At 31.8% G+C, this 18,640-nt stretch overlaps 1 protein-coding gene across 1 annotated transcript; it reads right to left on the bottom strand.

The window, feature by feature from the left end:
• Positions 1 to 720: 720 nt before the first annotated feature.
• Positions 721 to 12,960, bottom strand: LOC129919664 (chitin deacetylase 1). Its single transcript, XM_056000626.1, has 5 exons — positions 12,258 to 12,960; positions 8,302 to 8,471; positions 7,596 to 7,845; positions 2,237 to 2,555; positions 721 to 2,094 (listed from the first exon to the last, which is right to left on the bottom strand). The coding sequence occupies exons 1-5, from the start codon at positions 12,304 to 12,306 to the stop codon at positions 1,266 to 1,268; spliced, it is 1,617 nt and encodes a 538-aa protein (XP_055856601.1). The 5' UTR covers positions 12,307 to 12,960; the 3' UTR covers positions 721 to 1,265.
• Between the last annotated feature and the right edge of the window lie 5,680 nt (positions 12,961 to 18,640).

The following is an 18,640-nucleotide window of genomic DNA, read 5'->3' as shown; positions in this document are numbered from 1 at the left end:
AGATCTCAAGAGCGGGGAAACTGCGATTTTTCCGTATTTAAAATTCTAATATTTGATTTCTAACAATTAGTTTAGTTTCTTGTTACTATCAGACAGCAAAAGCAGTAATATTATTACGATTTTTATGATTTTCAAATGTTAATTTCAAAAGTGATGGTTTTTGACAAATCCACTCAGTTAACTGAGTTCACGAACCAGTCATAATCACCAGGCTACTGGATTACTTATGTCGAACATGAACCTTTCAGTTTTATACCAACAAACAGGTCCAGTCGAAATTTGTTTCCTAAAGTAATGCAAAAAAAACACATGGGTATTTATTTTTTTATAAATTTTTATTTAATCATTTTTTTGTTTATAATTAAAAAAAAAAGTCATTAAAATAGGTAAATCAATAAAATAATTTCCTTTAACTATCATTAATTATCTCTTTTCCTTTATTTAATTATTATTTTTGTTTGTTTTCAAATATTTTTCAATTTTTTTTGTTATGTTCATTTTTGTCTTTTAAACTTAAACACAGCTCGACTTTGTCTGCAAAAAATCAAAGTCATACAAAGTCTTTCTAAAAAAATATATTATAATAAGTATATATTGATAGATATACACATCAAAGAAAAAAATAATAAAAAAATAAAATAATCATAAAATAATAATTATTTTAAATTCTAATTAAAGAAAAATTTAAGAAAAAAAAAACACAAATAGATTTGTGTGTAGAATAAAATAGAAAAAATAGCAAGATCAAGCAGAAAATTAAAAAATAAAGAAAAGAGAATTTTAGGGTTTTCATAAATAAAAACTAGAAATAAGAAAAAACAGTTGAAAATGCATATGAAAAAGAAAATCACTAAAATTGATTGAAAAGTTTTGACAGATATCAAAAAGTATTTTATATTTAAATCTGTCTTTTTATTTAACATTAAAACTATATACAAGGAGGGAAAAAGTGAGAGAGAGAGAGAGGGATTTTTGGGGGAAAGGGATGGGGGATTTTAACAGAAGGTTCAAAGTATATAGAAGTACAGTTTTTTAAGACGTCCAAAGACGTTAGAAATTCGAAAAAATAGAGTTTTACAAATGGCAATCTTTAAGAAATTATTACAGTGCGAGACCAAAAAATAGATCCACAAAATTTCTTTTTTTTTTCTTATTTTTTTTTTTTTATTAAAAATTTGGGATTTTTTAAAACATAATATAAAATTAAAATAAAAAATTAAAAAAATAAAACTCATAACAAATTAACTCCTCAACACATTTTTGACTTAGTAGAAACCATCACCGGTTGGATCGTTGATCCATGGGTAGTTATTTGGACATCTGACGCACGTCTGCAGATTAATGGTCTCCCCGGGCACCTCCTTTGAGGTGAGTTTGCAGGAGTAAGGCACAGAGCAGGCTTGTTTACCTTCAACAACGCACTTCTCCCTCCATGGTTCGAAGTTCTTGGCTTCGCTGATGGTCTTGGGATTCTGCATCCATTGGATGACCTGTGTCATTGTGACGAAGTAGACATCGTTATGGTTGGCGAGCACTTCATCGATCCAGTATGTGAAGGCATCCAAGAATTCGGGGTTGTTCTTCAACCACGCAGCATGGAAGTAAAGACCCAATGGAGCACGATTTTGATCGTAATGCCTGTCGAAGTTGTGGTTCAAGAAGTTGTAGAATTGATCACCGGTCAAGATGTTTGAGCATGAATCAACCATAGCACATCCGGGAATAGATTCGTCATTGGTAGGGTCTTCCCTACGATCGAGTTCGTTCATGACCATTTCCCAGACAGCGTGAGAACGGGTTGGGCAGCTCTGGAGATTACCGTGACAACGATGTGGCATACGGAAGTACATGGTGTATGGCCATAGTGGAGGATTGGACAATGGAGCAGTGATGGTTGAGTCATAGAGGAAAGCTTGTTCTTCCATCATGGTGAATTGGTTGTTACCACCGACACGGAGGTATGGAGCACGGACACCAACAACAGAGTTGTCAGTGATGTTGGCGTATTTCTCAATGATGATCCTCATACCAGCCATTTCCTTGGCCCAATCGTCAACAGTTGCGTTTGACCAGAAACGTTCTTCGTCATTGTGTCTATTTAAAAATAAAAAAAGAAGAAAAAAATCATAAATAAGAGATCGAGACGTTAAGTGGCGCCCAAAAAAAGGCCCTTCAAATATAAATATCTCTTCAGTGTAATCAAACAGATTTTTTTTTTCAGGAAGTGTAAACTTACGTAATTGAGTGAACAGCGATTTCGTGTCCTTGACGGGAAGTCTCTTGAACAGCTGAGTAGTTAGTGTATTTGTGGGAAACAAAGTATGTAGCTTTAATGTTACATCCGTTAGGGTTTTTGCGGTTCTTGAACATTTCCTTGTAGAGTTCAATGTTGTTGTTATTGATGGCATCATCGAAAGTGATTGTGATCATCATAGGAACATCCTTGGCTGGTAAATCTCCGGGAATTGATGTACCATCTTCGGAACAGAAACAATCAGGCAAGACACACACAGCTGGGTCACATGGTGGAGCACGATTTGGATCGTTATCGATATCTAAAATGAATAGAGGAAAAAAGGTTTGTTTGAGTTCATTGCCCATGTAAACGACCACCCGCTTCTATCAGACAATTTTTCCTAATCGACTTTCAAAAAAAGTTAAAAGACGCCTAAAGTACCTCTACTCTCTCATAAAAGTGTTAAGTCATTGAAATTCAATAGGCAAAGGAAGTTAAGAAAAAAAAAAAAATAAACACCGCTATACTCGAGCTATAAATAAATCACATGAAGAAAGTTCATATAATGCTCGTGTCTTGAATAAATCGACGGGAAAAACTCCTCTATACAACAACGACGACGACAACGTTTGTCTGCATCACGATTTGAATGACAAATAGAGGAAATTTTTTTTTTTGTTTGTAAAATGTCATAAAGGTATACCAAACTACCGATAAATTTGTCCCTTATTGCTGCTGCTGCACTCTTGAAAAGAAGAAATTATAAAACCAATTACGAGTGAGAGAGGTTTTGTTTGGTTTGTTTTGTTGCCAATCGATCTCAATTGCATTCGAATATTTTACCATATAAATGTAATAGAATTTAATTGTGTGTACAGCATAAGATGATTAGGGTTGCAACAAAATATTCATTTAGAGATTTTGAGAGATGGTGAAAATGTCAATTGGAATTAAATTTTAATTGGACAAAGATGCTGTATCTTATTAATTTATAATTGAAAATGTCAACCTAAGCTTTTTTTTGAATTGGCTGGTAAAAAAGAGGGACAGTCAGTCAATTGCCTGAAGGAGATTCCGATGATGAACAGAAGAATGCATTAATGTTTGACAGCTGTCAAAGGTTAATCTTAGAATAAATTTAAATTAAAGTTTTTTATTGTCAAAAAATGAAAATGGTATTTTAAGAAAATAGTTTTAAAATATGGCAAGAGTCCCATGTGACAAATGTCAAAAATGAAATCTTTAATGGGCAGAATATTTTACCACTAACTTTTTACCTTTAAAACTCTTGCAATTCTCCTCATTCTTTAGGCGCTCTTAGGCCCTATTTTTTCAGTCTCCATTAGGTATATTTCAAATTTAAATATTTAAGAAATCATACCATTTCCAACTGACAGATTGAGAAAATGGGTGTGTAAATATAAAGCGAGCGAACAAACCTTTTCCTTAGATAATTTACTTCATAGACTTCACGCACATGTGAACGCACCAAATGACGTGTTTATTGTCCTGTCAACAGATTTTTTTTAAACCAAATATTGAAAGTGTTCATGTTCATGAAATTATATCTAAGTGTTTTAAATTTTCTTCACCAGAAGGATAAATAATTTTATTTGAAACCGCTGTTCGATAACGAATTTTGTCATCCAAGGGAAATATTTTGGATCAAACTATACCCATAAGTCAAAGATGATATTTCAAAATGTCAAATAATTAATTATTCTCATTGAATTGGCACATTTACACCATGCAAGAAAAGAATCGCATGAATAAGCCCAAATTGCGAAGCATTTGATTCTGATTAATTGAAGTTGAAGTGACTTCAAGGCCCGAAAGCCCATAAACACTTAATATTTTCGTCATTCTTAGTTAGCCAATTTAAACTTTTCCGTTCTATTCATTAGCCTTTCAATGCTAATTGCATAAGTAGACCCAAAACACCGGTTGCATATATTATTCATATAAATATTTAAAATTTTAGCAATCGAATACGTCGTTCGTGTCGGTGGAAAATTTCCCTGTTATTGGTGTTATTCGAGTTACAAAAAAAAAGCAAAACAAAAAACACTTAAGTAATCGCCACATACTTGTTTAAGCCAGGTATATGCCATAATCTCAAACCACTGACTCTGCGTCTTTGATTATATTCATCTGACATTTAAACCAGCAAAAAAGACAAAAAGAAGTTCGAACAAAAGGCCAAACCCGTAGGTATGATTTTTTGTTGGAGACGTAGCATCCGCATCCAACACTCATCACAATATATGTTCATATCTATACGACAAGATATATACAGCACACCCTGTAGATATTCTGTAATTTACAATCCACCTTCGATGTGGGGAGATACATATATCTACACCTAGATGAGGTATATATTCGAACCATAATGAAAAATGCATGAAATTGAAACTTCATAAAGTGTTGTGTGTGGTGTTGTGGCACGAATGAAGAAGTAGGTTACCCCCAAAGAGGTGATCCATCCATGCCCCAGCTGCTGTTGCTGCTGTAGCACACAAGAGTTTGGTATATCTCTGGTAGATAAAAATAAATTTAATTTCAATTTAACCGTTTCTTTTTATCTCGATGTTGTTTTTGTTTTTGTCGCTGTTTTTTTTTTTTTTTTGTTGTTATGTCACCAATTTAAAGCAAAAAAAAAAAGAGGTGACAAACCGGTTCGAATGTTTTGCGTTTACACGACTGATGTGCATGCGTGTCTTGCGCGATTGTCATGGAGTTTGGGTGTCTTATATCAGACGTTACCTGACGACTTTGACGACTACTGCTGGCTGATCAGCTCTTCGAATGGTGCAACTAATTATATTATCTTTTGCCATGATATACAATAAAGTTGGCCTAAGATATTGTTTTTTTTTTTTTGCTTGTTGTTATTGGCTGGGTTTTTATAAAGAATTTCGGACAAGGTCAGGTGGTTTGGTTGCCTGGTTTGTTTTTGCTTCTTTTTTTTCTCATATTTGTTTTTCTGTTTTGTGGTGAAAATCCTGTCAGAAACGGGTTTAAGTGTGTCTTATTTTTTTTTTCTTCTGAGAATAACAAAGTGACACATGTCAATTTTAATTGTTGTCATAAAGACTAAAAAACTAAAAAAAAATAATGTAACTTGTATGCTAATGAGCAAGTTTAAATAAGGAAATAAGTTCCAGACTAAATAGGTATTAGCCAATAATTCAAGGCGTTTCATTCATAAGGAAAATTATTTGACAGAACTAATTCAACTCATTGAAACCTCAACTGTCAAAGTAATGAAAAGTTAAGCTTATTTATTTTAAAACTACCGCAATGTGAATTGAAAAACATTAAAAATTTATAAAATGCCAACACGAAGGTGTTGAGTTTTAAATGCCAATAGCAATTTTAATATATGCGCACTTCATGTCATGACTAAAAATCGCCAAATTCATATACCGAGATAAAACTATCAAGAAGATGAACACGCCTTGAAGACATGATGACTAAAAAATAGACAAATTAATATAGATCAAACGTACATTAAGATGAACAAGTCTTTTCTTTTTTCTATTACTTTAAGCGTGTTCAAGTTCCTGTGATTGAACAATTTTTATCACATTCCACTTTTAAAAGAGAAATTAAAATATGGTTTTACGGGCTGAATGTATCAAAATATCTATCAGAATATAATGCGGTTGGTCGTGCTTCAAAATACAATTTTCCAAGGCGTTTTTGTCAAAAAAAATTTGAAGTTATACTAAAATGACATCAAATGTCAGGCTGACAGCAGCAAAATATTGGAAAATGGTAAATAATAATTAGAATGACAGATGTCATTTGAAAGCTAAGTGTTTATTCATTTTTTTTTTTTGACAGAAAAGAAAAGTGAAAAGTGCCCAAATAAACAAATAAGTAACTTGACGTTTTAACGAATGATTACAAGTTAATGATCAATCGTTCACTTATTTATCCAATATTTAATCTCTTGAAATGTTTATTTCGCAATAATTCATCAATTTCTTTCAAAAACAATTTTTCTCAATCAAAAATTGATTTGATTTGATTTGATTGATTATGTAATTCAAAACCACAAAACAATCCAATTAAATATTTACACCATTACAATGCAGACTGTAGGTATAACAAAGAAATTATTATCTTTCAAACCCACAACAAATTATTCAATTTCAATCGGCGCAGCTACGGCGGCGGACACCTTTTTTCATAAAAGATACCTAAGTAGATATCGTCTTGCACAAAAGAAGAAGAAGGTGTGCCGTAATTGCATCTATTTAAATGTCAAATTATAAGGACACACTCCATCATCGTCATGTCATTCAATAAATAAGACAGAGAGAGGGAGTGAAAAAAAAACCACAATGACAAATGTCATTTATGCACGAGATGTTGCCATCATCCGTTAAAAAAAAACTAGCAGGGAATTCTTCTATAATCGCAATGAAAAAATCAGACACAGACACACAAGATGTAAACATAATCACCTTAAGGCTATATAAGTTTACTCTCTAGCCCCACTTATATAGGATTGCAGACTTTCAGTTTCATTTTTGCGATATAGTACCCCAGACAAATAAGATAGACATAATAAACAACATCACTATAGGGACTAGTTATACAGCTCTATAGCAGCTTTATAGGAGACAGATACATGTTAAGTGAACGAATGGACGAAAGAAAAAAAGTAAAATTTTATGGGCAAACATTTACGATGAATACCAAAGGAAATGAAAATATAAAAAACAAAAAAAAAAATGGAAGGTAAAAATCAAGAAATCAATCTTATGGGAAGCCTTTTCAAAAGCAACTTTTTTTTTTTTGCTGTGTGATTTGATGTTTGCAAAGCTCTGTATCTGCATCTTAAATATCTCTATAGTGTGTGTTATAACGAGGTGTTTTTTGTTTACCATTTATAGAAACTTTATAGGTGTGTTTTTTCAGTTGGAAAAGTTCATTTTTATCGTTTCACTTTTCTTTAAAGATTAGTAGGGGTACAAATTTTGCAAACCTATAGATGGAGTTTTTTTCTATTCCTTCTTCTTCTTTTCAAATCAAGATCAAAGCAAAGTTTGTTGTATATGAAACCTAAATGTAAAAAAAGGTCAAAGATACCACATTCCACGTATGGTGAATTTGTATATACAACAATTTAATGTGCCATTTGCACTACGTTTTTTGAATCCGTAATCATCTGTCATTGTTGTATGATTTGGGTAAGTATAAAAATGTACATGGGCTTGCCAGGCGTGTTATTATAATGCAAATTACATTTGCGAATTGAAAGTTCAGAAGAAATATCTAATGCTTAGTCATTATTGTCGATAGAAAGTCATATTTTAAAATTAGATATAAGAGGGAAAATAAAACTTACCACATGAGTTTTCATCTGAACCATCGGTACAGTCCTTTTCACCGTTACAGAAAAGACCACGTTCAATACAGTTACCATCACCACAGGCTAGGAAACCATCTTGACACAGTGGCTCGTCTGTGTGCAACAAAGGCTTAACCTTACGTTCCTTGTTCTTCAATTTACAGTTCTTGACAGCTTCCTTCCAGTCACAGGTTTGTTTTTCGATATCGAAGAACAGACCAGCGGGACAACGGATGGCTTGAAGACCCTGGAAGATGAAAATAAAAAAGATATTTATATTTAAAGACTTTTCAAACGTCAAATCTCTAAAGACAAAATGGCAAAAATCTAGTACTTTGATAAACTTTTTTTGTAGCTGCTTTCCTTTGATAGCAAAGTACTTATGATTACTTTACTAGTAATCATTCCAGTAAATTGGTAGTAGTACTAGATTATCGTTCACTTTTGGACTAGATCTACTAATCATCTACCAAAGGAACGCGGCTAGTAATGACACTTAACGTGTTCCTTTAAATTTAATGTGTCAAAGTACTCATGTGTAATTTACTTGAAAATTCTTATCTTATCTATCTCACAAACGATCAAGTGAAAATAATTGTACTAGATTATGATTTTAATTTACTTTGCGACAGAACTAATTTAAGTCAGTTTTGTAACAAGGTAGTTTTGTAATTAAATTTGTAAGTTGAAAAATAAAACTTACAGATGATGTACATTGGATGACATCACGGCAGTTATCACCTTCTCCAGCTACAAGACGGAACCATTCGCCGGCATCTTTGTCTTTGCAAAGTTCCTGCTCAAAGGATTCTTCTTTCTTTGCGGGTTCATCGGTTGTTTGTCGTTTCACTCGATCAGATGTTGCAGCTGATGCTAAAATTAAAAAAAAAAAAATACAAATTTAGACAATGAAATAATAAACGCAAATATTAAAATAAATAAGATAAAGGCAGCAACCGTGAACGCGTTAATCTAAGACCGCCTAGTGACGTCGAAATTCCATTTGGGAAAACTAATGGTGACAGATGATATTCTTTCACTGCTAAGAAACGTCAACAATAGTAATATACATCAATTTTGTTTCTATAAAGCTTTACACAAGCAACAAAAGTGTCTGTAAAGCTTTATAGAACCAAAACTGATAGTCGAGTTTATCTATCCCAAACGTCAAACTTTTCACTTCAATGACCTCTTTCTAAATGTCAATGAAAATCTTAAGCAACAAGTTGACCCTTCATTTGACAAGAATGTTCGTCCTGAATTAATATTATCCTACATTATTGAAAATTGTTTTGATAATTGACTTTTAAACATCTCACTACTCTAATCACCTATTGTATGAGTATACTACAAATCACAAGAGTCTACAAATTTTAGTGACGTAAATTATGCACACGTGTATGTTCCCACAAGAATATGATGCTCCAGTATTATTAGCATCCTTGTTAACAATCATCAGCATGGTGGTGACAATCTATCAACATGACAAGCACAAAGTGTTTCAAACAATGACATAAGAAGACACAGAGAGAAAGCCTATACTCTAATCTGGATACATAGAGAGCAATAAATCACCTCGAAGATGCTTAAATTACATACCATCATCATCACCTTTATAGAAGACTATTAATAGTTGCACCTTCTTGTTTCGGTATGTCTGGGGCAAATTGTCTAATTAGTATTTAATTGCATATAAAATGCAACACATACATTCATGCAGGTAAAAGAGTCTTAACTAATTCAGCACACACAAGAGAGGCACCATCATAATGTAATGTTATTTGCTTGTGTGAAACAAGTCTAATGTCTAAGTTGACAGCTTTTCGTTTTCACTCTGTGTGTAGGCTGGGGTGTATCTAGACCTGTTTGATTGTAAAATACCTTTGTGCTAGGTCGTTGTATGGGCGTTTTTATGCTCATTAGGGATAGACCACAAAATATTCCACCCAAACAACCGGAAAAATGTAGGCCACCACCCTAACCTAACTCTATTATTGTTGATTTTTTTCTTCTTTAATTTTGTTTTGTATTAGCTTATCCTCTTTTGGTGGGTAACAAAAATGTAAGTGGTTTTTGCTAGCAGCCAGAGCGGAAATTCCATTTCAAAAAACAAGTAGTAGAGGAAACTAGTACTAAGAAGATCATTTATATACAATTGACGGTTAATTCCTAACTTATATTGGCAAAGCTTTGACTTTTGTTGAAAATGAATTAATTAAAAAAACTTGTTGCTGCAGACATAATATCCAAGCAAAAACAGAAACAAAACAACAACAAATATGAAATTCTTTGATTTAAGTTGGAAACACAAGACAAAAAAAAAAAAAAAATAGCATCCAATTTATAAACTAGTTAATGGAATCGACAACACCGTCAACCAGCCATATCGTGTCATTGAGTGCATTGCATTAAAAATATGCCATGACTTTTAAGAAGTTGACTGCATGCTTAGCGCGAACAGCTAAAGGCACATTGGTAAGACATACAAACACACAAAAATACCAAACTAAAATGGCACCTCTGCAGTGTACTTATAACAGGTGTTTAAATGCCGTTTTATTACCCACAAAGAAAAAGAGGAATTAGATTTGAATTTATATTAGCAGTTTAAGCAGATATGTTATGACAATCGGTGTTTGTGTGTGATTGTGCACGTTCACACTGCACACAATACAATGAATGCATTGGATGGAAAATTATCACGGAAGTCTTTGAAATAATAGGATTTTTTTCTTTCTTTCATATTTTGATTTAATGTCATTTGCATATGAAATTACTATTTTAGCCTAGAAGTTCTACAATTTTTTTTTGATTTTAGAGGTTAACTTTTTATGAAGTTCTAAGTTCCGTTAATTATTGTGGATTTTGTTTCCTTCCGGTTTGTCATTCGTGGGTGTGGCTAAGGAAGTATTAATTTTCTGATGAAGGAAACCAATCAAATGACAGATTGAATCGTGGAAACGAGTTTAGACAGTTCCTAAGTTCTTAATTGTTTTCATTTTTTTCGTAACAATAACTTTTATTGGTTTAAAATACGTTAAATATTTCTTTTCTTGGTAAAATTTTAAATATTTTAAAATTTTACCTGAAAGTGTCATCAGACCCTTTTTTGAGTTCAACAAAAGTCAAATTGGAACTCGGATGAAATTTCATCACTATGCTTAACTTGTTTTTGATTTGTGTAAGCAACTACTGTCAAATTTTTTGATTTGCGGTGTAAATCTGAGTTCTGAGAAAGTGGATCTCATTTAGAACACAGTCATTTGGAAATGTTTTAATTCATTTTTTTTTGACAGTAGTCGATACAAAAGTTTGAAAGAAGTTTTAAACAAAAGGTTTGTTAGAGTGCATGTGTAAACCGTTTACAATTTTTTCATTTTGCAAAAAAAAATGTCAAGTGACTAGAAATACCCTAAATAATTCTCTAAATAATTCACACTTCCATTTATAAAGAGATGTCAAATTATGTGAGAAGGGCTGTCATTTGGATCTGTCATTGCATCAAATGTAGAATTTTACTATAATGCATGCTTTTTTCACACTTTTTGACATGTGCTTACACATTGAGTCATAGTTTGAAATTTTCCACTAAAAATATTTAACACAATTTGAATAAAATTGAAACGACAAGTTCATGTTTAAAAAAAAGGATTAAAGTATGAATTTTTAATTGACAAATGTCAAACTTGCTATCCGATATAAAACTGTAATGAAAGCCTTAAGCCTCAAACACAATGCAAAACGAAAACTTTCGAAAAGATTCAATTCTTTTAAGCAGTGGCTTATATTCAGGATTTCTTAAATTTTACTAAAATTTTGGGAACGTGATTTATGAATAGTGAACACATTTCAATATGGAAAAATCACCATTAAGAACATCTTTCTAGTCTTCAATTGAAGATATCAGTCAAATTAAAATAAATCGTCAAACTAAAAAAAGGAAAATCACGGAACAGCTCAATTTCTCTATGCCTAGGTAAGTTGTGAGGTTGTTTGAAAACTTAAACCGAATCCGAAACGAGAATAAAAGCGTCAGTTTCAAAAAAAAAATTATATTTTTAACGCGAAATGTTTTTTCACTTCACTTAAAGTGTTTTTTTTTTTTTTATTCTGTGATAAGTTGAAAATAAAAATAAAATACAAAAAAAAAAATTCATAAAATTCCATGTGCTTACACCTTTAAGAATGTTATTTTATCAAAAATAAGCAACCCTGATTAAAACACCGTTGTTTAAAATTTACTTTCAGATACAAAAAAAAACGCTTTAAAATCCAAAAAAGATTGAAGTTGTCTTGAAAGTTGTAAGTCCTTAACTGGTTCCCAATAGTACCCAGTCAAGGTTATCATTCTTTAAGATTAATGCGTCTCTTCGAAGTGATCCGCGAAATAAAAATTCCATTTCACAATCAGCATCAACATCTTACGTAAAATAAAAATATTTAAAATACAAAAAAAAAAACATGGCCGACTAGGCGGAATAGTGTAACGTGGGCGGAAATGACGTTGATTGACGTTTAAATTTAAATTCACTAAAAAATCTTAAGTCTATAACACAATATTAAAATCGATTTTTAATTAAAAAAATTAAATTTAATTTAAAAAAAAAATTAAATTAAATACACTTTAATTGTTAGAAATTAATTAAAAAAAAAACTTACCTGAAACAGCAACAGCAAGAATGGCAAAAACCACAAAAAGTTTCGCCATTATTCCCAAAATCTCCAGCAAAAATGTGTCTAAACTTTTATGAACACTTAAATAACTATAAAATTTATTTAAGTTATATAAAAAAAATCCTTAATTTGTAGTTTTCGAAGAAACTACTGCGCAAGACAAAGTATATTTATCCTTCCGCTCGGCGCTAAAGTTCCATATACACTGGCGAACCGAAATCGAATTTCTCGAACTTTGGATACGAAAACTTTTTCTTTTATTTCTGTCAAGGTATCGGTTATACAAAACAGCAAATTGGTTTTTACTTAATATATCTTCTTTTTCTCTTTTTTTTTTTCTTCTTTACACTCTTCTACTACTTCTCCTTTTTTCTTATTTCACCAAAAAAATCTTTTTATTCGTATGTGTTTGTTAGTTTTTTTTTTTTCTTTTTCCACTCGATAGTGGTGAGAATGGAGATTTAAATATTTTAATAATATCAGTCGTTACCGCACAACAACGGGTTTTTGGTTATAAAATTAAACAAATTAAAAAAAAAAAACAATAAACTTTACAGCGTTGAAAAAAAAAACTTATTTTAATATTCACAATGTATAATGTCCATTAGAGTTGTTTTAATACTCCATTAAGAGTATAATAATATTATTGACAACGGTGTCGTCGGGTAATCTTGTGTATAACCGACTTCCACAATGTAACGTAAGAGAGAGTCACAGAAATGCACGCTTTTATATTAACTCTGGCAAAATTTTCAAAGTGGGGATTTATTTTTGGCGGGGACTGTATGGGGAACATGTTTTTATGTTGTTCAAATTTCCCCTCATCCAAGTGGATCGGTACTTACAATCCACGATCGTTTGAATGAACATGACAGAAATATCGGTGAGAAAGAGATGGTGAATAAAAACAAGATTATGGACAGGTAACGCATTGTCATCTGCAAGAAATCCCCCTTTTGTTATGCATAAGTGTTGAAATTCAACACCAATACAAAGAGAGGTGTCTTAAGTTGGGGAAATTCATATGAATCAGGTGTGGTGAATTTATCGATCTTGTGGATATTATTGATCGTGGCTTAGAAATGGATTTCGATATTTCATGAATTTCATTAAAAAAAAATTATTTGCAATGTGTGGTTGCTGGTTACTGCTGTTTGTTTGTTGGTGGTGTTTTTTTTTTCTGATATTGATCTTGGGTGTTGCAAAAAAAAAAATATTGTTTTTGTTTTGCCACCGAATGGTACGGATTTTATTTCTATAAATATTTACTACACATTGGGTGGGCTGATAGTGTGATGAGAAAAATGGCATTGTTCAATTATAAAGGCCGGGATTGTTGTATGTTTGATTGATATAAATGTACACTCTTAGAGGTGAATGGATATGTCGGGAAAATTATGGTCAATTAAGTAACGGTCTAATTTTTCTGCTACACGATTATTGGTGTTAATGGACTTGATCAAATTTGGTAATGTTTGTTTTTATATTTTTGCGTGACTGGTTGGTGTAAATAAGTTAAATGTTTAAATTGAAGCAATTGCAGTAATGAAAGTCAAATGTTTTGAGCATAGAAGGTAGCTGCTAATACAGAAAATGACAATTTAAACTGAGTTCTGTTTGAATTTGGTTTTGGTTTCTTAATCAAAAGGAATCTGCCCTATTTTTAGGGCGTCAAAAAGATTAAAATTTCATAATCTGTCAAAAGTGACAACCATTACTTTGATGAAATTGACAGATACAAAATTCGCAAGATCAATAAAAGAATTTATCGATTAAATATTTTTTAGTTGTTTAATTTGTTAGAAAAAATAACTACCACAGTTCTTGTGGGTACTTGCCTCCAAAGAGATTGACAAAATGTCAGATTCATCAAAGTTGAGATTTTTACAAATTACGAAATCAATTTGCTTAAAAATCAATTTTACAAATAACAAACAGTTGTTTCATAAGTGAAATAAATTTTTGGAGAGAAAAGAAAATGCATGTGGAACGCGTCTATTATAAATGTCATCGCTTTCTGTCAAATCAAGGATGCCAATTCGTTCTTGACGGGTTCTAAGGTGGAAACACATTTTGAACAAAAACTAAAAATTTCATCCTTATATACAAGTCTTATCGGATGGGTTCGTTTGTTTGGTTTTTCTTGTACTTTTTTGTTCCATTACAGTTGACATTTAAAGTCCATATAGATAGATTTGCATAAAAATTAAATCGATCAATATTTTATGAAAAAATAAAAAAAAAAACTAATAATGATTTTTCATATTTGATCAAATTGAAAACTGTCTGGGTGAGTCAAAATGATGAACCATCATCGTAAAAAAAAAAAAAAACTTAAAAACTATAATATCAGCCTACATGCATATTTGACTGAAAAAGGTAAACTCTCTCAACAGCCATCATTGGATGGCCATTAAAAATGCCATATCCCCAGAGTTCCAATGCCACATGCACACACAAGTTAAAATTGCAAAAACAAAAAGACAAAAAAAAAAAAACAGAAACTGTTAACGAACTAAAATAGAGTCCAGCCGAGGCCATCTCTCCCATAGCTACATCACATCCAATATGCTGTGTGCATTTAGTCTCATTCTATTTTAAGCACAGTGCATTTTATAAATAAAAGATTGACCCTCTTTTTAAGTCTTGGAAAAGCTCATAGGCGTAACAAAAGTGAGGAATGGAGGTTTTTGCCAGATAGTTTTATGTTCATATTTCATAAATTTACTTAAATTGCTTTCAGGCACAAAGTGTGGACAGAGAATCATGTATAGAAGCTCGAACACATAATTTGAAAGGTCTTTGACAGTTTTCTTATAAGACATTATATCATGATCACAAAATTTAAAATTTGTTTATACATACGTCAAAATTCTTCAATCATCCCAAAATCTATTACATTTAACTATTTAAAGTTTAGGTTATGCACAAATTTTGCTTTTAGTATTTGACATTTCGTGAAGGAAAAGTTTGGAAACCATTTTCACAACAAATTTAAATGAACAATTAATTTATATGCAGCTTGCATTTTTGACGTAAACTTCAACAGACTTGTTTTGTTTTTTGAAAAACTTAAAAAACTAATTTTTACTACCTGCACCCTTTTATTAGTTCATATCTTTGATACGGGCTTCTACTGCAAGCCTTTTTAGATATATTTTTGCACTGCCTCAGGATGTGGCAAAAAAAAAGGAAAAAGAGAAATTTGAATCACAAATGAACTCAAGTACCACTATATCCTTTTTCATAGTGTGTATACCTGTGGAGTATGTACTAGATTTATTCATTAGTTTTTTTCCTTGGTAATTAAAAACAAATATTAGATATTCTTAGAAAACTACCTGAATCTCTTTTTTAGTTGAATAAATTTTAGAATTTAAATTTTTCTGATTTTATGGTACATAACTGAACCCATGAATATTTTTTGTTTCAATTTAAAACAAATTATAATCAAATGAATAAGGCGAGACTTTCATAGTAAAATTTCTAATTTATTAAAGTGGGCTATAGTTTTTATTCAGATTACCATTAGCTATGAATGAATATTGTTTCATTTATAAACTTTAATAAATATTTATAACTTAGTTAGTCACAAGTTAAATTGATATCAATTTGACACAAGGATATACATATTTGTGATTGAATATGAGGCGCGTTTTATTGGCAAATGAAAGCTAGGGTTGCAAAACAAGTACTTGTTGATTTACTGTCCTAACTATAATTTATCAATAAAATCGTTTCTGCTTACCATTGCGCAATTTTACGTACTTGTTGTCGGGTTTAAGGTGAGCAAACGGAACTTAGGTTCAGAAAAATTTCACATTAGGGGTTTTTCATTTTTAGTTCTGAACAAAGTCTGAACTGTCAAAAAAAACCGTATTTATATTTTGGTTAGAGTGTTCAGAGCTTCAAAATGTGTGTATCTTTTATTTTCACAAATCGTTCAGAGCACGAACTACGAGCTGGAAAAAAAGACCGAACATTCTGAGCAATACCTGAACGCTTTACTTTACGTCAATGAAAAAAAAAAAAACAAAAAATATATGCACAATCAAAATTAAAATGGCTGCTGAAGCTGTCGGGTCAGTGTAGTTGTTAAGTTTTAATAATAAATTACTTCAAACTATGTTATTTTTAATTATTAAAACATAATTTTTCCTTTGTTGGGTTTGACAACTATGAATTGACAAAATGTCATTTGGTGGCAGTATTTGTTCTCAAATCTGTTTCATTATTAATTCAGAGCGCTCAGAACACGTTCAGTTCAGAGAATGTTCAGAGCGTGCTCAGAATGTTCAGGCTCTGTTCAGAGCTTTCTTCTGAACTAAAAAAGAAAAACCCCCATTGAACACCACGAACATCTGAAAATTTAGGTGACATTCACAGTAGGCACACATATTAGCTGCGTTCCTTTGGAAATATTTATCTACTTTTTAATACTTAAAACTACTTTGATCTACTTTGCTATACTGAAAAAGTAGTTCAAAGCAGCTTTAAGTACTAAAAAGTAGATAAATATTTCCAAAGGAACGCAGCTATTAAAGGTAATAATAGCTGTGTTTTATTTTCCTCGTGATCCGGATCAGATCAATGTTTTTATTAGCTTTACAACAAAAGCAGGATTTTGTTTTGTAATTGTTTCTCAAATAAATCAATGATCTGATCTGGATCAAGAGGAAAATAAAACACAGCTAATGACAAAAGGGTTTTCGACTCATTTTGACTAGAGATTTTATATGAGGTTCGAATTTCATGTTTCTTTTGGCTATCTCTCTCACGATGAATTGCAAGTGAGAAAGCAACACGAGTCGGTGTCGATGGAGTGAGGCCAATCTGAACACCGTGTTTAAGTTGTGCCCATCTGTCAAAAATTAGAGAAAATGGCGGATGTAGTAATATTTTTGGACATATCTTAAGCAGTAAAAAATGAATTGATTAATGAAAAAACAATTCACTTACCTCGATTTCTGTAACAATCATTTTTATATATACAGCTGTCATTTTCTATTTGACAACCATAAGTGACATTAGCAATGTTCTTTTTGAGAAGTTTACAATCTCATGAATAGAGTTCTAATACCACAACTATACACTTCTATTTACTCGAACAAATATGATCTTCTGTTGTTAATTGTAGTACTAGATCTTCTAAACGCATACTCATGAGTAGTCTACAGCCCTTAAAAAAAAAACAAGATTGTTAACAAAGCATCTATCATTCATTGACCGCGTTCACGTCTAACCAATTGAATTAAAACTCTGAAACCTCACTTAAAAATTACTAGTTTTTAAAGACATCTGAACAATTGAAACTTTTAAAACAGTTTAAAATGAACATATTTTTACGTCCAGTCAAATTTTGGCATAAGAAAGAGAGTCACAGTCCAACGTTACATACATTTAGAGATCCCTATCAAGTCAATATCTTTACTTTTACGGACTTGTACTTACTTTTAAATTACTGACTTTAGTTGGCGTTTAAAAATTTTCTGAGCTGCGTTTACATTTATCAATAAAATGAGAATTAAACACACATTACATGTTACATCTATCTGGTTGACAGACACGCATTTAGGAAGGTGTTGCCGAGTATTTGTTAGTGGCTGTCAAAGTTGTTAGTAGCCGGGGTTACCAACTGCTGGCATTAGATTATCCCATTCCGTTCCATTTATAGATCATACATCACTTTGACAATGTTCAGTCTTTAACAAATAACGAAGAAAAAATAACAATAATAATAAAAAAATTATTAAAATTATTTTTATTTTAAGTGGAGCGATTGAATATAATTCAATTTTAAAGTTCAAGTGACCTCAACTCCAAAGAGTTTCGCCCAGGTACAACAGTGGGCTCAGTTTGATCTATCATACCCTTACTAAGACGCCTTATTTTGGTCGATGTTTACCGACACTATATAAAACTCACAGCATGACAGAAACGCTTTGGAGTTGAGGTCACTTGAACTTTAAAATTGAGTCTTTAACAAATACAGTTTCTCCAATTTCCTGGCTGAGTACAATGGTGTAGCTGTGGCTGTAGCTTTTAGTACTGTCAAAATTTTTTGGAGGGAAAACCCTACAAAAAAAGGCTGCAGCTGAGGTAAAAGTTGAGAATTCTTCAACTTGCGCTACAAACTACAGCCACAGCTACACCATTGTACTCAGGGGGTTATAGTTTACCTATCCTTATTACTTTAATAAACCAAAAACACTCAATTCACCCAAATGTCTGCTTTGTGACTGAACATATCCGAAACGGACCAAAAAAAGCTGCCTTTCCTCAAAAAATGACTTAAACCCTTGATCACATCTTACCAAATGCACTCTGTTGATTTGAAAAACTAGTCACAAAACTATCTGACTGGCGAC

Source organism: Episyrphus balteatus, chromosome 4, assembly GCF_945859705.1.
Source record: "Episyrphus balteatus chromosome 4, idEpiBalt1.1, whole genome shotgun sequence".
Classification (NCBI taxonomy): Eukaryota; Metazoa; Arthropoda; class Insecta; order Diptera; family Syrphidae; genus Episyrphus; species Episyrphus balteatus.
The sequence above is the reverse complement of the archived record's forward strand: the minus strand, read 5'-3'. Positions and strand labels throughout refer to the sequence as shown.